Genomic DNA, 26,230 nt, shown 5'->3' with positions numbered 1-26,230 from the left:
GCTAGTGTGATGCATTTGACTTATTCGCCTGGTGCGGTCTACAGAAGCTAGTTAACAGGGTGCTTAGTCGCCAAGGGATGAGTCTCCAGTGGGCAGAGCGGCTAGAGTGCTACGCTTAATCGCTGTCCGAAGATCTTCTTTGCGTCTATCTCGGCCTCCACCATGTGGGGGTGGATGTCCACATCCATCCCTGCATCCTTGCACAGCTTGATCAAGGTCTTGATGTTGTTCTTGGACAAACGCAGGTATCTTAAAGAGAAGGTAGGGAGAGGTGACAAGAAGTCATGGGGTCTGACTTTCACTAAAATGGCATTGGTTTTGGGCTTGGTGAAGTAGCCCACACCTTTAATCCCAACAAACTGGAAAGCAGAGACAGATCTCTGTGAGTTTGAGGCTAGCCTAGTCTACATAGTAAACTCTAGGACAGCCAGAACTACATATGGAGACCCTGTCTCAAAAACAAAACCAGAAACAAAGAAACAAGCAGAAAAACAAAACAAGCAAACAAAGTAACAAAAATAAAGAAGTAGGTGAGGCAAAGGGGTTGACTTTAAGCAGGAGGCCAGGCAAGAGACCTTGGCTTGGCTCCTCTGGGTGTCCCTGAAGAGGGGTACCCTGCAGGTGGCAGAGATGATAGGAACTCATGGTGCTATAACTCTTGGAAATCAACCTGCCAGGCATCACCCTGGGTATCACCAAGGAAAACAGGCTAATTTTCAATGATTCAGTCATGACATTCAGTCGTGACACTCTGCACAAAGTCCACGGAAGTTAAGAGAAGCTATGCTATGGAAAGACAGGTGTGCATTTGGGAAATGGGGTGATCCATCCACAGAGTGACAGCCAGGTACAGAGTGGGCCATCCTATTTGGAAGACTCTGTTAGAATAGCATCAGGAAGAAAGAGGACATGGCTAACGTGGAGTGTGCTATGTGTAAGAGGGTGGAACTCGGTATGTTGCTCACTGCTGCAGGCAGTGAATCTAAGCCAAGGCTGGAGGCCTTCGAGTGTGTACACACAGAGCTTCAGGGGCAGGCCCACGTGCCCTTCCTTAACACACACACAGTTAAACAACAAGGTCATTGATTTAAAGTATTTTCTAAAGCCTTGCAATTCTGCCTTCTGCTGAAGAGTGAAATTGATCCTATCTGTGCTGTGGGATCCAGACAGTTTCCTTATTCCACCGTCAACCTTGACCTTGGGACCGACTTTACATTTAATGCCTTCATTTATCTAGTTATATTGAGACAGGATCTCATTACGTAGCTCAGACAACCTCAAACACAAAATCCTCCTGCCTCAGCTCCTGAGTGCTGGGATAACAGAGTGTGTTATTCTATTGCCTTCTTGGTTCCAGCTTTTGTAGAGAACAGATGCTACGAGTCACCTTCTGGCTGGTTATGGCTGACAAGGAGGAGCTGTGTTGCCATCACCAGCTTTCTGCCATGCCTGTGCCTGTGCCTGTGGGCTCTCTGCCTTTGTTTATGGCTCTAGCCCTCCCCTCCCAGGAGAGTCTGCCAGGGTGGTGTGGTGGACCAGCACTTTCACATGTGGCTTCCTTAAGACCCCACTGTACCATCTTCACCCTGGTCTTGCATGCCTCCCCGGTGACATCATGGGTGTCATCTGTCTCAGTGCTCCTGCTCTGGGTGGGAAAGAAGCCTCCATTGTGGAGCTGAACATCATTAGAGCCACACCATTGCTTATTCCTGTAAGCGCATTTGGTTGGATGCTGCTTCTCATTGGCTCTATCCCTGCTTCACGTCTTAGTCTCCAGGAGCAATGGGTAGCACTGGTTAGTTTCTAGGCCCTGAGGCCAACTTTCACCTAAGATGGCTATACTGCTGCCAGCTTGGTGAGAGTGACCCCGCTATCCTGATGCCTTAATTCTTTAGCTGAAGGTTGTTAACTTTGCCTGGAAGTTAAGGATGGCACTGGCCTTGGGTGTTTTCAGAGTGGAGACCTGGCTATGAGGTATGGATGGAGAAGAAGCAAGAGGTAAGTGGGGCTGTGGCTCAGTGGTGTAACATTGCCTGGCTCATGCAAGGCCCTGGGTTCCATTCCAACTGTGAGAAAAGAAGAGGGTAAGTTGATGGCTCATAGTTGTCTTGGGAATCTAAACCCCAAACACAGCAGAAGGTCACTGGGGACAGTGACACTGTGAGAAATGGCCACTGTAGGATCTGCTATTTGAATACTAGGTCCTTCAGTTGATGGCACTGTTTGGGGGTTTGGGGATGTCTAAGAGGGAGTGATCTTAGTGGAGGAAGTGCATTATTTGGGGGGGGGGATGGAGGGACTGAGAAAGTCTCACCCTACTTCTAGTTTGCTTGTGTTTGAAGACATGAACTCTGAGCTTCTTGTTCCTGCCACTGGGCCTACAGCTTCTGAGCTCACCAATGTTCTTTCCTACCACTATGGAAGGACCCCTCTGGAACTAAAAACCCAAAGAATCTCCTTCTCATCCAAGTTGCCTTGGTGGTGGTGTTTGCATAGCAACAGAAGAGTAACCAATATAGACGCTGCTGCCCCAGCTCACCAGTGATGGAACTCAGGGCAGTTTTCTTTGTGAGAAAGAGGCCACAGACAACCTGTCTTTTCCTTCTAATGAATCTCTACGGCTTCTGTTGTGAAGCAAATGGAAAGTGTGATGTTCCAGAGGCAGAGCTCAAAATGGAAGCCCCCACCTGGCTGTTCATCCTGGGAATTTTAATAGGACTAAATATATTACTTGTAGCCTCTGATAGTAAAGACTACTGGGAAACCCAGGGCTTTGGCCTTGTAGCACTTCTTTGCCAGCTAGAGCCAGGTAAGGCTGGGCTGGCCCTCCTCCCTGTCCAGGCATGTGTTCACAGCCTACTGACCTAGGCCTGCCTTTCCATGTTTAGGTACACGTTTACACACTGCTGTCTTAGGCCTGCCCAGAGGCCCCAGTGGTGCTCACCGGCAGCTCAGCACCTCCTCTGGCTTCAGCATCTTGCTGATCTCCATCTTGGGATCCATGCCCTTCTCCATAAGGCTCTTCAGCTTGCGTTCATAGTTGTTGTCGGGAGCCTTGTTTGCCCATTCTCTCAGGATGCCTGCCCTCCGGCTGCCAAACATACCTTCCTGAATTCCAGGATCTACAGAGCTTTGTCTTCGGAAAGCGCTTACCCGACTGTTGGTTTCTAGGGCTATAACATCCTTGATGTCTATGTCTGAAATTAGAAGATGCCCCCAGGAAGTTAGATCATGGCAGAGGTGAGAGTTGGGCAGGGAAGGGTGGTGGTAGTGAGCAAGACGGAACTAAAAGAATGTACAGACTCCTCGCAGCAGAGCTGAGTCTTGGCAAGATATCCTGTAGGGCTGCCCTCAGCTTTAGCCCAGCTTCCCTCCTGCCAGTCTTCCCAACTGCCTTCCGGCTTCAGCTTCCTTCTCGCTCCTTTCTTTCAATCTTTCCTGTCCTCCCTTCCCAGAGGAAGGTCATCTAAAGGGAATTAGCCCAGAAGAAGAGATCAGAAGAGGTAAGAGTTGAACTGGGATTAAAAGGCAATGGTTTGTGGTGTGGAGACCCATTGCAGATGGCACACAGCTGCATAGGCAGTGAAACTGGGAAATGTCTGACAGGAGCCAAACATGAAGCTAAAGCTGGAACGCCTTTGCTTTTCTTTGTTAGGTTCTTTAACACCAGTGGATCTACATTTAAACCCCTCTGAGGGGTCGAACCACCCTTTCACAGGGGTTGCATCTCAGATAGCCTGCATTATGATTCATAACCACAGCATGATTACAGTTATGAAATAGCATCAGAAATCATTTTATGGTTGGGGGGGAGAGGGTCACCTCAACATGAGGAACTGTATTAAAGGGTCGTGCGGTATCAAGAAGGCTGAGAACCACCGCTCTCCGTGTTTTACAGAACTACCAAGTGGCACACTGCCTACTCATTCCACATTTACTTGCTGTGATTGGTACAAAGCAAAGTCTACCGCTTCAAAAATACATAGTCAATTAGAATGCCTTGAGTTTTGCAAATATTTTGGAGAAATGAAAGTATCTTCCTCACAGTATTTATTAAAAACTATATATTCTTCTTGGCACAATGCATTTGACCGTCTAAAACAGTAAGGGCGGCGGCGGGCTGAAGCCACACCCATTTTGGTTTAGGTTTTAATTAAAATGACTTTAGTGTCCCATAATTTTCCAATGAGATTGGCCAGTTTCATTTATTTTTCTATCTTTTGTTAATAAGGTAGCTTCGTTTTATGAATGACTTTTGTCTATTGATACCACTGTGTGGCTTCTCCCTTAGTTGGCTGCTGTGAGTACATCTCAGGGTCCCTCATCCATGAGACGCAGCCTGCTCAGTCATGGAGTGCTAGGGATTACTTCAGACACCAGAGCATCTGATGTATTTTCACAGATTAGGTATGTTTTGAATGTATTTTTTAGTATTTATCGCATCTATATGACTGTGAGTTTGTTGTAGTACTTTTTGGTATAATGTTACTATAGAGTTATAATGGTTCATTAAGTTAATGCTGAGGTGTCTGGGTCTACATGATCTGTAAGGCTAGAGGGGCAGTGGGTGGTTTGTTCTTCACAGGCCAGTATCAACCGCCCTCATGCAGGCTGCACTCTCTATAACAGCGGAGATAAAAGTCTTAAAGTGTGCAAGTATTCTTAGTATCCGAGTACGAGGATTTCTTGCCCAGAAAGCATTGTATTTGGCCTGTTTTTTTTTTCCCTCATCTCACCAATGATTTACTCTCTCTCTCTTTTCCTGTCTGTCCTTATTACAGTGTAAAAAAATCCAAGTTATTGCTCTTATTGTTTGTTTTATGTAGGCAAGAACCATTACTTCTATTTTTCGTTCTTTGTGTCGGTTTCTCTGTGCCGAGAGGGTTTAAAATGCAATAGGCTTGCATGCATTAGTTATTTGATATGTAGGTAATTTTATGTGTTTCTTAATCTCCATTTTTTTTTTAGTTGAAGAGTATCTTTTAACTTCATTTCTCATGAGTATTTTAGGACAAAGTAGATCTCTCTAAAATCCTTATGTTTTAGGAAGCTGAAGAGATGTCTCAGTGTTTAAAACTCCATATTACTCTTGTACAGCACCCAAGTTCAGTTCCCAGCACCCATGTCTGGCATCTCACAACCACCTGTCACTCCAGCTCCAGGGATCTGACACCTTCTAGCCTCTGAAGGCATGTGTACACGTGTAACAAAACCACACTCAGATATGTGTGCATATACATAATATGAAAAATAAAAATAAACATTTAAAAATAAACAAAATAGTTATGCTTCAAAATGAAAGCTTTTGTTGTTGTTGTTGTTGTTCTGGGGAAATATATAGGTGATGCTGACAAGCAATTTAAGATTTCCTCTGCTTTGATGTGAGTCTGTAGTGTCTCTAACTGCACGACTGCAGCCTCTGACTGATTTCCTATTATAGCTTTTGATTTTTGAAAGAGGAGTATTTGAAAGTTCCCAAGTATCATATTTTAGAAAAAGGATTGATTTCTATTTTATGCGTATGAGTGTTTTGCTTGTATGTATGTATGTATGTATGTATGTATGTATGTATGCGCACTGTGTGTGCACTTGGTGCCCATGGATGCCAAAGGATGGTGCCAGATCTCCTGGAACTGAATTTACATTTCTGAGCCACCACATGACTTCTGGAAACGAAATCTAAGTCTTCTGCAAGAACAGACAATGCTTTTTGTCACTGAGCCATCCCTCCAGCTCCAGAATATATTTTAAAAGGCTCTTCTAGATTCCTTCTGTGGTCCTTATTCAGTTGCGTCTTTGGTTGTGGCTGTATAAGGTTCTTACTAATTCTTTAACATTTCAGAGTAGCTATCTCTGCTTCTTCCACATCTCTTCCTACCCCGTGCTGCCTCATCTCATTTGCATTTCCTTGTTTTATCTCAAACTTAGTCTTTGTTTTTTATTTATTTTTTTAATCATTTGGTTTTAAGGATGCATCTGAATTCTGACTTTGAAACCCACTATTTGCTAATTGATAGAATTGCTTTTTTTTGTGGCATTTCCTACAGACAGAGATGTAGATGATTGTGCATCTTTAACATTTCTAAGCTTGCAGATACAAGTTACCCTGATGCTGGTGTGTGTGTGTGTGTGTGTGTGTGTGTGTGTGTGTGTATGAATTGTGGACTTTCCTCTGTAATCTAAAACAGCTTTCAGCATCGTGCCAGGTTCATTCTTTTCTTCTCATAAGATTCTCCTCACAAGCTTCCCTGTAAGCTTTCGAGTTCTACAACATTCAGGAATCTTCTCAGGATAGTCCTCTATCCCATGGGACCAGGCTCTCAGTGAGGGTCAGCAGATTGGGCAGAGAGTGACTCGACTTGCCCAAGGTCTTAGATGGATACAAAGTAGCCTTAGAATACCTCATGCTCCATCTGGTGTCTGGTCTGTGGCTGGTCCCTGACAAGGTGGCTAGGTTGGATGACCTCAGCCCCGTCTGCTTGTGCATGGTGAGATTGGTGCTATGTTTCAGGGATGAGGCACTGTCTTAGTGTCCTCTGAAAATCAGGGAGTTTAGAGCAACAACATATACTTTCCTGTGCTCTCCGATGTTCTTCTGGATCCAGACTGACCTGCAGTGGGAAGGACAGCAACACTATTAGAGGTTATGGCAATTCAAGGGCTCTCTCTCTCTCTCTCTCTCTCTCTCTCTCTCTCTCTCTCTCTGTGTGTGTGTGTGTGTGTGTGTGTAGTTTTACAACCATAGCATATACATTTAGCTAGTGAGCAAGCTATTGGTCATGCACTGGAGACCCACATTTCTAATTCATGGTGAACCCAGATGCCTTTTCCTGAAGCCTTTCCTTTTGGGAAAAAAATGATCCCCACTTCTGGTATATCATTAAACAGATGAGCTAGGTTTTCAGTGGGCCACATTTGGGACTTGAGATGACTATTCATGTTGACAAAGGGTGCAGGATGTATGGCCATCATTTTCTGGAAAAGTCAATGGAGATTGTTTTCAGTCAAGGCTGGATAACAGAAAGTGAGGGTCTGCCCTCCAACATAATTAAAAGGAAACCTGGACATTGTGAAAGACCACAGCATTGAGACTTTGGACAACAGGCAGCACAAGACGGTGAGAAGAAAGAAGAGATGTAAACTGCATGACTGTCCCAGCTTGCAGCAGGCACAGCTATTCAGGTTAACACAGGGAGAGCTCCTTCCAAGTTGATTAAGAGTGGACCATGTAGGGAAAATGAGGCAGCAACAGGAGATGTCTCTATAGACTGTTGCAGATGGATGGAAAGCCCCTCTTAGCTCAGTGCTGATCAGCAGTGCAGGAAAGGATGGGGGCACAGTGGTAGAAATGGTAGATCAGAAAAAGAATGTACCTACATTTGGGAGAGGGAGTCTCATGTAGCCTAGGATGGCCTTGATGCTATGTAGAGGAAAACCTTAGCTTTCGGATCGTCCTGCTCTCACCTCTCAAGTCCTGTAATTACACATGTGTCCCATCATGCTTGGTACTATGTGATAGTTTGGGGGATTGAACACAAGACTCTATGCATGTTAGGTAGTCCCCTACTGGTTGAGCCACACTCCAAAGTCTAGAAATGTCTATTTAAATGTACCACTATGCTTACCAAGACATGAGCATGCTAGGGGCACAGAAGATTCAAAGTGACTCAGAGTGAACTTCTAGAGATAAAAATGACAATGTTCTAAATGAAACTATATGGGAATAACACGAGACTGGGAATTACAAAGACAAGAGGTTTGGAGGCATAGCCACAGAGATGACACAAAATGACTCACGGAGAGGGAGAAGGCTGAAACTAGTGACCTGAGGAATTTCAACGTGTGGTTAGGGTGTTCGGAAGACAGAGAAGAGAGTGAGGAACTAAGAAAATATAATAATGGCTAAAATGGTGCAAAATCGATAAAATCTAGAAACTAAGAAGCCCTGCAAAACTCCAACACAAGTATATAAAGTACAAAGCAAATGACAGTGAGGCCCATCACTGGGCAACCCGTTAGAGGAAGACCTTGAAAGGACACCTAAGAATGAGGTGTATCAGGATCCAGAGGGCAGCCAGCTTCCAGACTTCCACTGGCAACCCCCGAGTCCAGCAGGGAGAGGGGCTGTAGAGACCTGGATCTGGGACAAAAACGATGCACAGTCAGGACAGTCAAAGGTGAAATAAAGACCTCTTCGGATGTGCAAAAGCTGCAAAATCTTATACTCTCTTTTCAGATATGTTAAAAAAAAAAAAAAAAGCTTCAAGGGAAAGGAGGTGACTCCAGACAGAATTCTGGATGTACACAAAGGAATGAAGAACACTTGGAATGCAGGCAAATGTGTGTGTGTGTGTGTGTGTGTGTGTGTGTGTGTGTGTGTGTGAGAGAGAGAGAGAGAGAGAGAGAGAGAAATTCCACTGGTGCCTTGTGAACTTGTAACACGTGGAGAGCTATGGGGCTGGCGGCATAACATGAAGGGGCAAGAAATGGAAATGTCTCCTTGTAGGTCCCTTATGCTGGCAGGAAGAAGGAGGAGACTGTGAGAAGTGAGGTGCAGGCTCAGGCCAGTGCAACAGGTTTATAGATCACAAACTAAGAAAGAGGAGGCAGGAACAAAAATCACCCACAGGGATAGAAGAAAAAGGAGCAGGCAGGGATAGAATCGAATAGAAACCAATTTTATCGGAAACAGCGGTTTGTAAACCCAGTCACATCCGCTGTACTGATGTGTTCATCTAATGTGGCATACTTTGTATAGCTTGGCTGAGGTATAATTGACAAATAACCTTGCTTGTGTTTAAAATGCATACGATGAAGATTTGATGTACTTCTGGATTGGGGTGTGACTAAAGCCATCACATTAAGGCATCCAACAGCATGGTTACACTCTCCGTGTAGTCGGTTAGCAAGTCTGAAGCTTGTAACGCTGTGTTTCTCACAGTCGTGTAGCAAGTTCGAGCGTGTCACGCAGGGCTGCTAACTACACTGACTATGACTCCATTGTCTTAGAGCTCAAGTGGAGGGGAGCACGGAGGTCTTTGTGCTCACACAAGCATCAGGGGATCCTGGAATGCCAGGCACGGAGAGTTGTTCCTTCAAGGGAAGGACTGCAGTGCTTGTTATCCACCCAGAAAGCAGGAGTGGACTGCTTTCCAGCCTGGTGACCTTTGCATTATCTGTGTGTCTGGAGACTTTTCCAGCACTAGATCCTCCCCCCCGCCCCCCCCCCGACCCTTATCATATATTTTTGTTCTTCGGTCAATCTATAGAACCTATCTTCATGGACTTTACCGAGAGTTTTTGTGTAATCATATCTGTTGTATATTTAGCTTATTTTACTCCCCAAGGAGATTTCTGTATGCTTTGTTGTGCACTCGGGATTAGTTAATCATGTGCAGAATAGTTTCTTATTAAATTGTGCTGTGCTTAAATATGCCTAAAATAAACCTTCGGGGTCAGCCTCCTGAAGTTTGAACAAGTACCCACTACTAAGTTGTACTGAAGCAAACTTGCCCCTTGTCTTCCTCAGCCTGTCACTCTGCTGTCTGTGAAGGCCTCGGGACTTTATCTTGAACTGAATGGCTACACCTTTGCCGAGAGTATCCCCATTTTGACCCTTGAGGCCCTCAGAAAAACCACCAGTCTCCTATTTCTAGAAGCTCAAACGTTTAGATCACATACACATGGGCTCACATAACAATTGTCTTCCTCCAACCTTTCACTTAGTCCAAAGCTCTCTCAATCCTTCCATGTCGTTAATATAGAAGTTACTACTTCTTTTTCATGCCTGTCTAACATTCCATAGTGTGTACACCCATCCATCAGTTACTTAGGCTGTTACTATTTCTAGTGTTGCTCAAGTCCATTGATGTCCTAAGGACTCTGGTTTCTTTTCCCCTGGCTGTGTATCATGAGTGGGAGTGTCGGCTCATATGGCAATTCCTTTTAATTTTAAAAAGAAATTTTATGTTTTCCAATATACTCTGCCAGAGTACAATCTCACCAACAGTGTGAAGCTCTCTTCTCTTCACACCCTTGCTGATACTTGCTCTTGCTTATCTTTTGATTCTGGCCATCCTGAGAGGTGTGAGGTGGGACCCTCTGTGGCTTTGGCTACTATATTAGAGTTCTCTAGAGGAACAGAACTGATTAAATGAGTCTCTCTCTCTAATCTATATATTATAATGTATTTTATAAATAGAGTTTATTATTCTAATAAATCTTTATATATTGTAACATATAGATATAATACACATAGATACATTATAATATAAATATAAATATATTATATTATGCATATAATACATAATATTAAAATGTATATTATAGACACATGTAATATATAACAGACACATATATAGGCATATAAACATATATAAACATATACATATAAATCTTTATATATACACATATACACACATATATGTAATATATATATATATATATAATATACATATATTAGAATAGCTTAAAGGCTGGGTCTAGTAAATCCAACAATGGTTGTCTACCAAGGGAAGGTTCAAGAATCCAGTAATTCACTCAATGAGGTTGGATGTCTCAGTTGGTTTTCAATATACTTCAAAATCCTGAAGAAGTAGGTTCTATTGCTAATGAAGGAATGGGCTTGCTAGAAAACTTGAGAGCAAACAGGGAAAGGCTAAAAGCTTCCCTTTTCTGTGTCCTTTATATAGGCAGAAGGTGTGACCCACATTAAAGGTGACTCTTACTCCAAAAGATCTGAATTAAAAGTATATCTTCTCACCTCAAAGATCCAGATTAGAAGTAGGTCTTCTAAATTTATTTTATTTTTTTTCCCATTTTTTATTAGGTATTTAGCTCATTTACATTTCCAATGCTATACCAAAAGTCCCCCATACCCACCCACCCCCACTCCCCTACCCACCCACTCCCCGTTTTTGGCCCTGGCGTTCCCCTGTACTGGGGCATATAAAGTTTGCGTGTCCAATGGGCCTCTCTTTCCAGTGATGGCCGACTAGGCCATCTTTTGATACATATGCAGCTAGAGTCAAGAGCTCCGGGGTACTGGTTAGTTCATAATGTTGTTCCACCTATAGGATTGCAGATCCCTTTAGCTCCTTGGGTACTTTCTCTAGCTCCTCCATTGGGAGCCCTGTGATCCATCCATTAGTTGACTGTGAGCATCCACTTCTGTGTTTGCTAGGCTAACTTTAAATAGTAAGAAAAAAACAACCCGCACAGGCATGCCCAGCCATTCCGATTTTAGTTAATTCCAGATGTAGCCACATTGACAACCAAGATCAGCTATCACAGCTCTTGATAGGGATGAGGCTATATTCTTGGTGAATTTGTCTTGCCTTGCCTGATGAATAATGTTTTGAACATGCTCTTAGGAACTTGACGTATTTCTACGTAACATCTTTGGGAGAACATTGTTTGCTGATTATTTACCTATATTTAAAAACATTTTGGCTTTTGCTGTTGTCTATGAGTTCACTGTATGCTTGGATATTATTTAGTCTTTCTATCACTGTGTAAATACATGAGAAAATAATGGATAAAGAATTTAATTTTTGGTGAATGGCTTCAGTCAGTCTATGGTCAGCTGCTTTCATTGTTTTCAAAACTGTGGTAAATCGAGAGTGGGTAAATGTTTGGGCATCCCTGGTGAGCAGAGGGGGCTTTCTCAGTGCCTGCTCAAACAACCTACAGTTTTGAGGCTTCACCTCCTGTTTTCTAATACTTTCCAACAATGCCTTTGTGTGAGGAGTCATCAGTGAGTCCACCTAGTGACAGAGCCAGCGGTCCCAGGGCCCAGTCACCTCTGATGTCTGATTCCAACAGCTGGGATTACGCCTTCAGCACAGGAGCCTTTAGGGGCCACTTCATCCCCAAACCACAGCAGATATCCACTCTTCTTTGGCAGGCAGGTTGTTAGTTACTTTTGAAGATTCAGTTTGCTGCACAGATGTCTTTTATTTTGACATGGTCCTTTGGTTTATATTTTGCATTTATCATCTGTGGGTTGTGTGTGTGTGCATGATATTATAAAGTCATTGCCAAGACCAACGTTAAAGAGTTTCTCCCTGTGTTTAATTACAGAAGTTTGATAAGTTTCAGGTCTCACAGTTCAATCTTCAACCTACTGAGATTTTTTTTTTTTTTTTTGCTTTTGTTTTGGGTGCCATAGGGTATATTTCTTTGTATGTGTTTATCCGTTTTCCCAATACCACTCACGGCATAGACTATTCTCTCTTTTGTATGTTCTTGGCACCCTTGTCAAACGCTCACTGATCATATGAGTGGGATTACTCCTAGGTGATGGTCTATTGTTCTGACGTCTCTGTCGTTTTTTAACCCGATGCCACACTGCTTTGATTACTACAGCTTTAGAGACTAGTTTGAGATCAGGAAATCTGATGCCTCTGGCTTTTTTCTTCTTACTATTTCTTTGTGAAAATCCAATAGGAATTTTGACAGATCTTATATTGACTCTGTAGACTATGTTGGGTAATATTGAAAATCTGAGAGCATTTTTCCAATCTGTGAACCAAGGCCCCTTGTCATTTATCTGTGGCTTCAGCACTGTCCTATGGTTTTCAAAGCATCTGTATCTTACCTTCTAAGTATTTTATTGTTTAGATGCCACTATAAATGTTAGTCTTGGAAACTTTCTTCTCAGGGCTGGGGAGATGGCTTGGTGGGTAATTCTTGCTGCTCTTACAGTTTGGTTCTCAGCACCTACATCAGGCAGCTTACAACTGCCTGTAACATCAACTCCAGGGGCATCTGATGCCCTCTTCTGTCCTGAGTAACACAGACATATAGTCACACACACACACACACACACACACACGAGAATAAAATCATAAAAAAATTTTCTTGTCAGCTTTTGTTAAGTGAAATAAGCCAGACTGATAAACACAACAGTGTTTTCTCTCATGTGGATGTTAATTGTGTGTGTGTGTGTGTGTGTGTGTACATAAATTCATTTATGTTTAAATAAGAACGAAGGTAGATATGGAAGTTCTCTGGGAAAAGACAGACTAGCAAGGAAAGGGTGAATGAGGTCAGAATACGTGATACAGCTGACAATGTATTATGAAACCCATTGCTATGGGTGATGAATGCATGCCAGTAAAACTGAAATAAAATCAATTCTAATCTGTTTAACTTTAATTTGCGCATTAATTCAGTTGTGTCTTAGAAGTCTTCAAAGTTTTGTGACTATGACATCTAAAAACTGATGATTTTATTTCGTCCTTTCTGGTTTTGGTCTCTTGTATTTCTTTTTCTCACCTAAGTGCTCTGGCCAGGGCATCCAGTGTCATGGTGAATGGAAAGGGCTAGTGGGTACCCTCGCCTAGTTCCTCATCCCAGGGTTTCACTGTGAGTGTGACATCAGCTGTAGGCTAGTCACATGAGGTCTCTGCTCTGGCAAGGTGAAATTCCTGTGATTTATTGAGTCTATCTCATAAAACGATGTTGAATCTGGACAGAAACTTTTGACCTGATTTCTATTCCTGTTCTGCTACTACAGCACAATGTGTGGATTTTTGTGTGTTGAGTATCCTTCCATGTTGGGGGTGGCTTGTGCTGGGTCATTGTGGCAGTCATTCTAGTGTGTGCTAGATTTGGCTACGTTCAGCTGTTACAATGGGTTCTGGCCTATGACATTCTTTTTCTCGCCATCTTTTTAAAACTGACTTTGGTATCAGGACACGGAGGTCCCTTGGGAATATGCTCTGCTCTTCTGTAGCTTAGAAAAATTTGAGAAGGATTGGCATTGATTCTCATCTGAACATCTGATATGGATCCCCATGAAGCCATCAGGCCCTGGGCTTTTAATCGACAGGCTTTGATTATTGACTCAATCTCCTTTCTATTGGTTTGATTCCTTTTGACAGGTTTCGTTTTTCTAGGGGTTGACTTTCTTACAGGCAGTGACTTATTGCTATTGAGTCAGTTATAACAGTTCCTCATATTCTTTGCTCTTCTGTGGCATCTGTAATGTTGACTTTTTAATGTACAAAATCACCGTTTTTATTTTCCAGTTAGTCTTGCTAGAGATTTACCAATTGGCCACCTCCTTAAAACATCAACTGTTAGTTTCATTGGCCATTTTATTGTATGAGAGTCTAAATAATAACTATCTTTGTTATTTACTTTGTTTTGTTGACATGAGCTTAGGGTTTATTATTATTATTTTTATTTAGTTGCAATTTTCTATTTCTGTCGGGCAGCGCCTATACTCATAGACACCTGGGATGCAGGGGCAGGTCACCTTCGGTGATTGTGTGCAAGGCTTCCCTTCTCCGGTCTCCAGGTTCATACTATGTACTTTTGGACTTCTGGGATATTCCAGAGCACTATTTACCATTTTCCTTTGCGCCTGGTTAAATCCAGAGAAGACATCTTCATGGATCTAAGGCCTAGTGTGTGCTCTATCCTGGAGGGCACCCATCCTGCTTGAGAAGCAAGCACAGAGGCCTCTCTTTAGACAGACGGACACTCTGTGTGCATCTGTGAGGTCCATTGGTCTTGTGTTTTTCCAATCTGTGTTCCCCCTCCCCCTCAATTGATTTTCTGTCCAGATGATGTATCATTTCCCCTCTCTGGGTTATTGAATCCGCTACTATTATTGCCTTGCTATTTATTTCTGCTTTCAGTGCTGTTAACATTTGTTTTATCTATTCAGGTGATCCAAGGTTGGATGCATAGATATTTACAACTGTTGGGTCTTCTGACGAATTGACCTCTTCACTGCCGTATAATAACCTTCATGGTCTATTTCATCTGATACCCGTCCAGCCACCTCCTGCCTTTTCCATTTACACAGGGTCTCTTTCTTCCAGGCCTTTACTTTTCAGCCCATGTGTGTGCTTTTAAAAGTTCAAACAGGTCTCTGTGGTCAGCATAGCTAGTTTTTTTTTTTTTTTTTTTAGCTTTCCAACTATTCTATTTGGATTAGCAAATGCTATAGATTGCACGTACTCCTCAGACTCACTTGTTGGAACCGAAATCCTTGATTGAGTGGTGTGGGCAAAGTGGGTTGTCGGGGAGCTGCCTGGTTACTATAGCCCGGAGAGCATGTTGTCACATATGGAGTCCATTCTCCATACTTCCTTTCCTGAGCACACCAGCTGCCCTTCCCCTTCAACTGTTTATGAGAGAGGACAAGAGTCCTTGGCAGGTGCTGTGGCCAGCATATCCCTGAGCCATGCGCTCTCCCAAGTGAGGAAAACAAGGCTTTCTCCTAGCTGGTGCACAGTATTGCTACAGCCACACAAATGGACTGGGGAGCTTTTATATTTAAGGACAAGGATTTACAGCTGCTACTTTGTCTTGCACGCCTTTTGTTTCTCTTTGTCCTCCCCTCCCCCCTGGTGTGTTGCTGTGGTGTTTTGCCCCCTTTCTCCTAATAGCTTGCATATCTACTACAGGTTTTTCTTCCATGACTACCATGAGTATTTTAAGCTTGGAGCAGTTAGCCTTGATGGCATAGAAATGGCTTCCGTTTGTGGTGCTGGGCATTGAACTTCAGCCTCCTGTTCTAGGCAAGGTCTCTACCCATGAACTACCGCCCCCCCCTACCCCCAGCCCACAATTTAAAATTTTAATCTTACATATTCATTAGCAAAGCAGTATGGTTATAGTTTTTTTCTAAATATATTGAACTTTATTAACCTTTGGGGGAAACTAACAACCCCAGTTCATAATTATAAATAGCTCATGAAACTTGCTAGTGGACACACAAGATAACAAATGCATGACTCACAATGCATGCTCACAATAATTTGGTAAGTTCCACGATTAGGGTGAATATGTACCAATACTATACAGTCAATTATGAAAGACAAAAAATTTAAACACTTTCGCCCTTACTAGATATGTCTCATAGTTATAGCTTTTAAGGTGTTTGATTTGGGGGATGCAGACATGCCCAGTAGGTAAGAGCACGTGCTGTTCTTGCAGAGGATCTGGGTTTGGTTCTTGGAACCCCAAATCAGGTGGCTCACAAGTACCTGTCACGCCAGCTCCAGGGGATCGAACACTGGCCTCTTCAGGAACCTTTATGCATGGGCACACACCCACATATGGACTACATACCACATAAGTGTGCAAAATTAAATCTAAAAGATGTGTTTACTTTTGGATATGATTTATATAGAACCATCATATTACATTACAAGCATTACAATGCCACAGAATTCTGAATTTGACTATAGTTACTGTTACCAGGGAGAGTGTTACATTCATTAGTTTGTATGTTGCTAATACATATTCTCTCAGTTCTGTTGAAAGACACTCTCTAGTTGTAGTACAGATGAACTCCCTCCAATTTTGCCTGGTCGGAAAAAAAATCCTGACTGCCTCCACCCCCTTTTCTCTGAATCAGGGTCTCATGTAGGCTAGGCTGGCCTTGAATTGTGACTCTGCATGTTCAGCCCCTGAGTGCTGGTACTACAGGCATGTGCCATCATGTTTGCTTGTCTCTTCCATTTCTTTTCTTTCTTTCTCTCTCTCTTTCTCTCTCTCTCTCTCTTTCTTTCTTTCTTTCTTCCTTTCTTTCTTTCTTCTTTCTTTCCTTCCTTCCTTCCTTCCTTCCTTCCTTCCTTCCTTCCTTCCTTCCTTCCTTCCCTCCTTCCCTCCTTCCCTCCTTCCTTTCTTTTTTTGGGTTTTTCAAGACAGGGTTTCTCAGAGTGAATTCCAGGACAGCCAGGGTTATACAGAGAAACCCTGTCTCAAAACAAAACAAAACAAAACAAAAAACAAAGAAAAAGCACAAGAAATGCACACATGTGCACAAGTGCACACATACATAGACACACTATCACCACTACTATCACTCAAATAGAACCCATAAAAACACAGGAGCAGAAGCCATAATTAATATACAAAAGCAAAAGGGCAGTGAGGAGGTAAACTCTGAGACAGAGCACAAATATAAGATGACAAACAACAAGCAAACACAACCCAACAGTAACAACAACAGCAACAACACACCTCTAAGAATAGCACTGAGTTCATTTTGTGTTGGTGATCTCTGCTGGGCATGGAGTTTTCCATTAGGTGTGGTCTATGTACCCAGTAAAACTTCACTGGAGACAACTTCTTTTTCTTTTGCAAGTGGTTGCCAGTTGGAGATGGCTTCTTGGTTAGGGATGGGACCTCATGTCATGTCCCTCTCAGCACCGGGACCCCATCTCGCTTGGACCTGTACAGGCCCTGTGTGTGCTGCTACAGTCTCTGTGCTGGACCTTCTGTGTTTAGAAGGCCTTGTTTTCTTGGTGTCCTCTGATCCCCTCTAGCTCTTTAGCTCGCTCCCCTCCTCTTCCATAAGCAGCCTGAGCCCTGAGGAGAGGGATTAGGACTGGGTGGTCCAAGGCGCTTTTGAAACATTGTCCAGTCCTGGGTCTTAGAACTAGTTCGTATCTACTGGAGGATACTTCTCCAATGATGGTAGCCTTATAGTTCATTAGGCTTTAAGATAGTTTTGAATTATTTTTAGTCAGTTCAGTGATCTTCAATTCCTTTGTGGTAATTTACCCACCATATGAGTTTTATTATAGAAAATAATAAAAGAAAGTGGCAACACTGTGAAGAAAACCACATTAAACATAAACACACAAATTAGGAAGGTGAATGTGGCAGCCATAGAAGGGGAAGCTGCAAGAAGCTGGTTCAGTGGAGGATTAAGTGCAAATTAAGAGAACAGTGGGGAAGGAAAAGGGAAGATAAACAGATGAAGGCATAAAGACTGGAGAAGCATCCGACCAGGCCATGAAGGTTGAAGGAGAAAGGTACCAAGAAGGATGGCTCGCTTTCTGCTTTGGCAATTTCACTGTCCTCCTCTGAGGTGGGCAAAGCTTTGTTGAGCCTGTATAGTTCAGGGTAGCATTGGGAGTTAGGCAGGTAACTGGCTTCATGCTTACACTGAGGCTGCCTGATCTCCATCCTGTCTCCCAGTTCAGATCCCCCCTGCTTGTCTAAGGGAGCTTGCAAGACTGCAGAGGAATATGTCCTTACTGTGGCTAAGCTCGGCCTGACTCAGTCCTGGATGCCAAATATGGACAGGTGCAGGTGTTTCTTTGATGCCTCTGAACACCTGCTCCTGTGTTTGCGTGGACCCCTTTACTGCCCTCCGGTGGCTATGGGCTGTTTCACATCAAAAGAAGCAAGACTTCCCAGTTCTCAGACACGGTAAATCTGTCTTCGATGGTGAGGAAGAGGGTAAGAGGACAACAGTGGGAAAAACTGCCCGCAAGTCAGCCTTCATGTGAGGTGAAAACCATTACTCCGCTGCCAGGAGGTTCAGTTAGGAAAGAGACCAATTTTGTTTAGGAAAATTTCTTCATAGCTCTCTTTAGGAATGAGACAGAAGAATTACAAATCAGATTAAGTAAAAAGTCAGTCAGTGGCACTGCGTGGGGTGGAGAGTGCAGTGGCACTGCGTGGGGTGGAGACTGCAGTGGCACTGCGTGGGGTGGAGAGTGCAGAGTCAGAGGCAAGGATGGAGGAAAGAGGGAGGACGGAGAGCCCCCAGGACTCAGACTGAGGAAGAATTCCTGAGCAGGCTTTTGCTCCCCGCCCCATACAGGCAGAGCTGGCGACGATGAATCCCAGGGCTTCCGGGTGTCTAACTCTAAACTCAGCCTGGAACTTTCAGAAAACCCCAGGAAGCCTTTCCTACTTACAAGTGCAGCCAAGAAAATCTTTGTGGGGCTCGGAGACAAAGGAGTCTGAAGAATGGAAGTGGGGTCTCCTGAGCAGCCTCTGATTTGTTAGCGATGCACCTCTGTGATGTGGATTCTTGCCCTCTTGCTGCCCCTGAAAGTCTCAGTAAAGTCTGCTCACACACAAAGACTTCCCGGGAGGAGTCTGGGCAGAAATCACAATGGCAAGGCTTCAGGAGGCAGGGGAAGAGGTGGGGCTCTGCTGGAAGCAAGATCTCAGGAAGCTCCCGAACCCAACGGGGCCACCTGTGGGGTAACAGTGATGACGGGGGAGTGCAGAGCTTGGCTGGAGTACGGAGCTTCCCATCTTGATTTTGATTTCTAATTAAGAATGTATATAGCTTTATATAATATGAACAGTTAGAATAGGTCCAATGAAAACAATCAGGGCTTCTACTACCCGTTCACTCACTTTTCCTGAGAGATAATATCTCATAACTCTAGTTATTTTTTTGTTTTTAGAATTCTGGTTTCTTTCCAAGACACAGAAATATTGTAAGCACGTGCTTTCATTTTAACCCCAGATGTAGGGCTGTGGGGCTGCTTCGGATTGTGCGGGGCAGCTGTCTATGATTTGCCTGGCGCTCCAGCAGAAGCAGAACTTTGCCAGCTTTAGGTAATGTCTGCAACTGTATGACACTTGGAATTCTGGGAACTTTTACATAAATGGTTGGACCCCAGCGGTGGAGGAGGTGGTGATTGCTGGTCATTTAGGGAGGTTGGTTGTGGTTTGTTAGTAGCCATGTCAATCAAAGAAGAAACAAAGAGAAAGAAATCAGATTCAGGGATCTCTCTCTCTCAATCCACCCCCCCCCCCCACTATCCCTTCTCTTCTATGTAGTGTTAGGAGAAGAAACCAGGGGGGTAAAGCGTGGGAAAGAAGAAGAACCCACAAAGTAGCACCGATCAGCTACATATAACCACAGTGCATTGACCAAAAGGGAGGTGTCTACGGTTGATCATTTGCATAGCTTCTTTGGACTGGATGCATGTTCTGCTAATGTGCTGTTGTGGCTTCAACCCAGTGTCCCACAGTGCTTTTAGCCCCGTGGCCCTTAGAGAGATGCTCTGTCAAACTAAACGGTGTCAGACCAGAGGCTTTGGTTTGCTTGCCATGGCTTTGGCGTACTTAGTGAAAAGTTGTGGAGGGAATTTCTTTTGGAACACAAGGGGGAACAACTTAGTGACCCCTGCTCCAAACTCCCACCAACTTTCTACATGGGCATGCAGAAATCCCACTTGCACCTCAAGCTTGTCCCCCAAGCACAACAAAAGCTTAATGTATCTGCTTTCCAACCCTGTGGCACCACCTCACTGGCATTTCCTTGTGTCAGGCTGGTGATTTATAGGCCCCCTATGGTTGCAACCTCACAACCACACTGCAGAGAAAGTAGTTACTATATCATTCTATATGCGGCTAATCTAGACCCAGAGCATGGTCAGGATGATACAGCTGAGTTGGTTGTGGTGGTGGAGCAGGGCTGTAAATTGTAACCCAGGCCTGTCCCTCTCTAGGAATGCATACCATTTGACAGATGTCAGGTCACCAGGATGGCACCTTCTGTAGTAGACATTGTCATAGTGTTTGAGTTAAAGAATTTGGACATCACTGGAATAGTTCAGGAGCATGTATCACACTGTGCTGGATTCCTGACAATGTAGAGATCAACAACCACTCCCCTCCTATCCACAGCATACCCAGATTGTCAAATGCTACCCTGGGTGATTCCCTAACAACCCTGCATGCTGGCTCCTGGCTCCTATGTACACAGGTTGGATCAGCATGGATGCTGCAGCTCTTCCATTATCTCTTAGAAATTGGACAAGGGAGGTCAGTTCTGGTATCCCAGGGCCTGTGTATTTTCCTTACCAGACTTCTTATTGCTATCCCTGAAGTTGGCAGTGATCATGCTCAGACGCTTGCTCTTTAGGTCTATTTCATTTCTCTTGTGGTAAATGGTGGGTTCCTTCTTCTTGACAGGACGTACGTAGCCCTTGGAAAGCAGGAGAGAAGTTATGCTCTGCTTAGAGGACCTTGCTCAGCATCCTCTAAACCCAAACTGAGAAATTTCTCCAGCTTGCTCGAGGACCTGGTCTGAGCCCAGGAAGAGTTTCAGGGAGCAGAAGTGTCTTCCATGCTGGCTCCCTGAGACTTCACTTTTATTTCTCCTTGTCTCATGAGGGTACATGCAGTCTATGCTCGCAGGCAGGTCTGGGATACCCTGTAGGTACAGGACTGAGTGTTCCCATGGTTCTCTGGGCCCTGGTAACATGGAGTATGGAGGGACGTGGGTGGAGGAATGTGAGACGCTCACCCTTAAACTGGACTGCAGGAAAGCAGAGGTTGTTGGGGAAGCTGCAAGGAGTGTGTGTGTGTGTGTGTGTGTGTGTGTGTGTGTGTGCGCGCGCGTGAGAAGACTCATCTCTTAGGGTGTCATTATGGTTCAGAGAGGGGTGGCAGACACCATAGTAGAGGAGCAGCTGTGGGGGAGGGGGAGAGGTGTTACCTTGTGGAAGGTCACTTTGCGGCTGACTTTTTCTAGCTTCTTCTTAGCGCCTACGTTTTTCTTTCCTGCCTTCTCTTCTGTACTCTTTGTCTCTTCCTTCTTTTTCTGTAAAGGCAGGATAAAGGGCTCTGCAGCCATCCTGTGGGGGTTCTACCCACTGTCTCTAAATAGGAGGCCATTCCTGGCAAGTGGGAAACCAAGTTTTAGTACCAATACTCTAGAGCCTCTTGTCCCTTCACTGTCCCTTGGCCTCTGGACCACCCTGGCATGTATCCCTGGCATCTGTGACAAGATCCCCAAAGGACCCCAGATCTCCAAGAGCTGGCTTCCCTGCTCCTACTAGTAGACAGTGTTGGTGTGTTTGTGGTGTGCGTGTGTGTATGTGTGTGTGTGTGTGCGTGCATATGTGTGTATGCAGATACTTGCTAATGTTACCAAGGGTGGGTGGGAGGCCACAGAGGTTGACCTCCATCCTCAAATTCCTTCCAACCTTATTTTTGAGACAGAGTTTCTCACTGAGCATGGAGCTCAACATTTTGGCTAGGTTGGCTGGCCAGCGACTCCTCAGAGTCTGTTTGTTTCCAGTCCCCTGTGCTAGATGTCCGGGGGTCACCATGTCTGGCTTTTTATTTGGATGGATTCTGAGATCTGCTCTTGAATGAGTGAAGCAAGTTGCCTGTGGCCTGTGATGGCTTTGCTATTCCCTAGTGGAAGCAGAGTGGACAGGTCCTAAGGACCTCCAAGTTCCTGTGGATAAAGAGCTTCTCAGAGCACATTTAGGATAACACCACATGGGGAGTAGCCTGTTCAGCCTTATCAAGGTGGGGAGAGGTTGCAGAGCTATAGTGGGAAAGATCAGGCAACCAACTTCAGAGTATGCCACTCGTGGTTCCCAGGGTTGGACGGCCTGGGCTTTCATTTCCAGGTCACCTTGCTCTGTCACTTGCTTAGTGGCTGCACTACCCTGGGCAAATGCCTGTTCTCTCTCTGGTTCAGTTTGGGGTCCATACACAATAACTGCTCTCTGGATGTGACAGGAGGACCCTGAGAGGGATGTGGGCTGGTTGCTGAGCTGGCAATGGGCAACACAGAAAATCCAGGGTTTATCTATTTTAGTTTGGTTTCTATGGTTTTCATAAAACACCATGACCGAAAGCAACTTGGGAGGACAGGGGTTGTCTGTCTTATTTGCCCTGATCACAGGGTAGATAGGGTAGATTGGGTGGAAACTCAAGCAGAAACTTGATTTCCATGGCTTGCTCAGCCTGCTTTCTTAGAGCATCCAGAATCCTAATGCCTAGGCCTGGCAACTGCCCACGGTGAGCTGTACCCTTCCACCACAATCAATCAATAAAATGTCCCACATACTTGCTTATGGACTAATCTGATAGAGGCATTTTCTCAGTTGAAGTTGCCTCTACCCAGATAATCCTAGCTTGTTTCAAATTGACAGAAAAACTACCCGGCACAGTACTCAACGCCAGGACTCATAAAGCTCCCTTCCAAGAAGGGCAGCTGGTTCATGTCAGCATGGTGTTGTATAGCTTAGCGAGAAAAGAGTTATTTAGTGTTTGTGTCAAGACTGGGTTTGCAGGTGGAATAAGGGATAGGGTATTTCCTCCTCCGGGATGCACTCTGACACTCCAGAACCCATGTCCCCAGAGAGCTACTCAGAACAGTTCTATTACAGTCGGTTTGGGAGATTGCTGGGAATGTGATGTGGTAGAGCCTTAGACCCAAGCAACGTGCAGAAGACAGTAATTCAAAGTCCTCTGGGACGGAGAGAATTCTGGATCTTAAGGGCTCATCAGAACAAGTGACCATTGTGCCCACAGCATCATCAGGAATCTGGAAGGGAGCTGTGCTGTTCAGTCAGGACTGTCAATTTGATAGGACTGAGAGTCACCTAGGAGGTTAACAGAGCCTGTGTGTGTGTGTGTGTGTGTGTGTGTGTGTGTGTGTGTGTGTGTGATGTTTCCAGAAACAATCAGATCCCAAGGGATCTGACCCAGTCCAGATTCATCTCTTGATGAATTCATAACAGGATTATTGAATAGTGGAAAGAGTAGGGGGTAGGGCCCATTGGGAGGAGTAGGTTCCTGTGGGTATGTAGTAAGGGCAATAGCTTACCCCTCCCTTTCTGGTGTTTTCTCTTCTTCCTGCTGTCATGATATGAACGGCTCTTCTTCACTGCACACTCCTCACTACAATGGCCTGAACTCACTGGAAACACGGCCCAAAGGAATCTTCCCTCCCTTCAGTTTCTGATAGGTGCTGCCCCAGTGCACAGGGAGCCACCAAATTAGGGGCAAAATCAGGGTTGCAGGCCTGACCCAGTGAAAGAGGAATGGAGAACCAAGGGTCTCCTCCCATGAAAGACCTGCCACCCTTCTTCAGAAATCTAGATGCTTCTGGGGCACATGGTGATGGATGGAGATTTGTGCTTTAAATGTAAATTTGTTTCCTTTCTAGGTTTCAAATTATTTATACTGCAGCCTACTTGCAAGGCAAAGCTGCTGAAACAGTAGGACATCATCTCTCTGAAAGGAGATGGGGGCCTATTAACCTTGAAAAACAGAGAGTTCCTGAGACTGATACTGAATTTTAAGAGATCCAACAGCAAGCCCTCCACCACCCTCAACCCCAGATGATGGGACAGACAGGCTATCAGAGGTCCTTCTGGCTGCACGAGAGGAGTAAATAGATGAGCAGGCAAGCATCTGTTGGAAGCAGAGTATGGAACTGCGGAGATATCGGAGCAAGCTGTAACAAAGCTCAGACGTGGAGACTGACTAAATCTGAACTTGAGCTACTGCACTGTTCAGACACTGAGACCTTTGTTGATAGAGTTTTCTCGTTTGTCAGCTGAGGGTAATCATGGCCCTCAGCCATACAGCCTGGCTAGAAGTGCATGACAGTACAGAGTAGCTAAGGATGACCATCATTCTTAGTCTTGCCATCGTCACCGATAAGCTCTGGGACTGTAGATTCTAGGATCCAAGCATCCTTCCTGGCTGGGAGATGTTGGGTCTGAGTATTTTCTGAAGAGGGTGCCACCTTTCACAGGCCTGACTTGATTTTCATAGACAATGGACCCAGGGGACCTAAGCTTCTCAGGAAACCAAAGGCAAATTTGATATCTAAGACTTTCAGAGAAAGAGGACTGGCTGTTGAGAGCAGGCCCTGAGGTGGGGGTAGGGGGAGAGGGAGGCATATTGTAGTAGGAATCTCAGTGTGGGAACTGAGTAGGAATGAATGATCTATCCTGGAGAAAGGGAGGGTCTGGGGACAGTAGAAGGGCTGTGTTACCCACATGGAGGATAAGCCAATGTCTATGACTGTTTCCAAACCTGAGAGATATTAGCAATGTCCACAGTTTGACCTAACTTTAGAGACTTCCTCCTCACTAAAAACTCTGACCCAAGTGCTTTCTAGAGTGTCAACTTCAGATCACTTGTATTTGAGCAACCTCTTTCTCTTTCCCTCTGAAATATAAATCTGTTCGCCTCATCCTACATTTTCCGTAGAGAAGCATCTTTCTCAAGGACCAGGAGCCATCCTCTAAAATATGGTCACTAGTAAAGATTGTAATCCTGTCTTTGGAAGGATAGGAGGAACCCAATCATGATAACTGCCATCAGGAAACAAGGACAAGCCTATCTATGGTAAGCCATCTCTCCCTAGGGCTTGCCCACTAGCTTACTCCAGTGTTTAAAACATGATTGCCCTTTGTTTGGGAGTGTTGAATTCCAACTCTCTTTCCTGTTAGTAATTTTGCACAGTCTTCCAGCAAATTCTCCCATCATACACACCTGAAGGGCGCGCTTCTTGCCCTGCCTCCGCTCCAGCCACTCCAGCACCCGGGTCAGGTCAGACATTCGCCTCTCCTCAGCTGACCTCCAGAAGGACTTCCTCTCAGTGGGCATCAGATTCTCGGTGTCTTCTACCACTTCTGTCATGTTGCTATCTCAGCTGTGCCCTACAACAGAGTCTGTCACTCTTCTCTCTGGATCCTGGATTGGCTGGTGTGGGAGTCAGAGGCAGGATGTGGCCTCTGGATGTAGTGACAAAGGACAGAGGCAGGAAACAAGTGGATGTTGACCGTAGAGATGGAAAAGTCTAGAGAGTGATTGTGAGGTCACTGCTGACTTAGCAACTGGCCTCTAGGTCAGAGGTCAGAGTAGAGGTAGGATGTAAGCTACCTCCATGAGATCATATTCTATCTCTAGGTTCATGTTTCCCCTACGTTCTATGGTCTCTCTGTTTCAGTTATGTGAGATTTTTTTTTTTCCTGATGCTATGTAACACAAATGTCTATTCACCCAAGAGAAGGAACCAATGATAGACCAAAAGAACAATTGTACCAAAGTTTAAATGTGCTAGCCAATGAGTTTATGTAGGTGTATGGGTGAGGCTTTCCTAACAGGAGTGGATAAGACTCACAGGTATCTGAATCACTAAAAGCCAAGCCCACCTCTGCACACGGTTGTGATTGACAGCTCATAAACATAGCAACCTGGGAGCTTCCGCTCAACCCCTGGCAGGTTGTTGACAGGCCAGCGGGCCTTTTCCAGGCAGCTCTGCCTCCTCTTTGTTCCCCTCAAATTGCTCTATTTTTAAGATTTTTAAAAAATTTTAAAGATAAAATAGTTAATCATTTCCCCCACACAGACCCTCCCACATACTCCCCCATTGCTCTGTTTCAAATTCACAGTCTCTTTTTAATAGCTATTATTATGTATGTAACATTTTCCTAAATTATGTATATTTATGTATTATATATACTAATATATATACATATATATATCCATACCCACCCACACCCACATATACATATATATATACATATATATATGTATATGTGTGTGTGTATACACAAATATAAAAATTCAGCCAGTTCACTGTATTTAATGTTACTTGTGTGCATGTTTTCAGGCTGACCATTTGATATTGAATAACCAATTGGTGTACTCTTCCCTGGGGAAGATGATTTCTCCTGCTCTTGGA

The 26,230-nt window shown here is 44.4% G+C and overlaps 1 protein-coding gene across 1 annotated transcript; it reads right to left on the bottom strand.

Annotated features, from left to right (window-relative positions):
* 4933402J07Rik (RIKEN cDNA 4933402J07 gene) lies at positions 1 to 25,291 on the bottom strand. Its single transcript, NM_177901.3, has 6 exons — positions 25,036 to 25,291; positions 21,224 to 21,328; positions 20,587 to 20,710; positions 6,576 to 6,611; positions 2,945 to 3,197; positions 1 to 249 (listed from the first exon to the last, which is right to left on the bottom strand). The coding sequence occupies exons 1-6, from the start codon at positions 25,180 to 25,182 to the stop codon at positions 102 to 104; spliced, it is 813 nt and encodes a 270-aa protein (NP_808569.1). The 5' UTR covers positions 25,183 to 25,291; the 3' UTR covers positions 1 to 101.
* Positions 25,292 to 26,230: the final 939 nt, after the last annotated feature.

This window comes from Mus musculus, chromosome 8 (assembly GCF_000001635.26).
Source record: "Mus musculus strain C57BL/6J chromosome 8, GRCm38.p6 C57BL/6J".
NCBI lineage: Eukaryota > Metazoa > Chordata > Mammalia > Rodentia > Muridae > Mus > Mus musculus.
The sequence above is the reverse complement of the archived record's forward strand: the minus strand, read 5'-3'. Positions and strand labels throughout refer to the sequence as shown.

Excerpts from the sequence above, each read along its gene's own strand:
- 4933402J07Rik (NM_177901.3), bottom strand. The coding sequence starts at position 25,182 with ATGACAGAAGTGGTAGAAGACACCGAGAATCTGATGCCCACTGAGAGG. Across the intron at positions 21,329-25,035 it reads GCAAGAAGCGCGCCCTTCAG|AAAAAGAAGGAAGAGACAAA; the intron begins GTGTGTATGATG and ends CTGCCTTTACAG. Across the intron at positions 250-2,944 it reads GAGGAGGTGCTGAGCTGCCG|ATACCTGCGTTTGTCCAAGA; the intron begins GTGAGCACCACT and ends CTTCTCTTTAAG.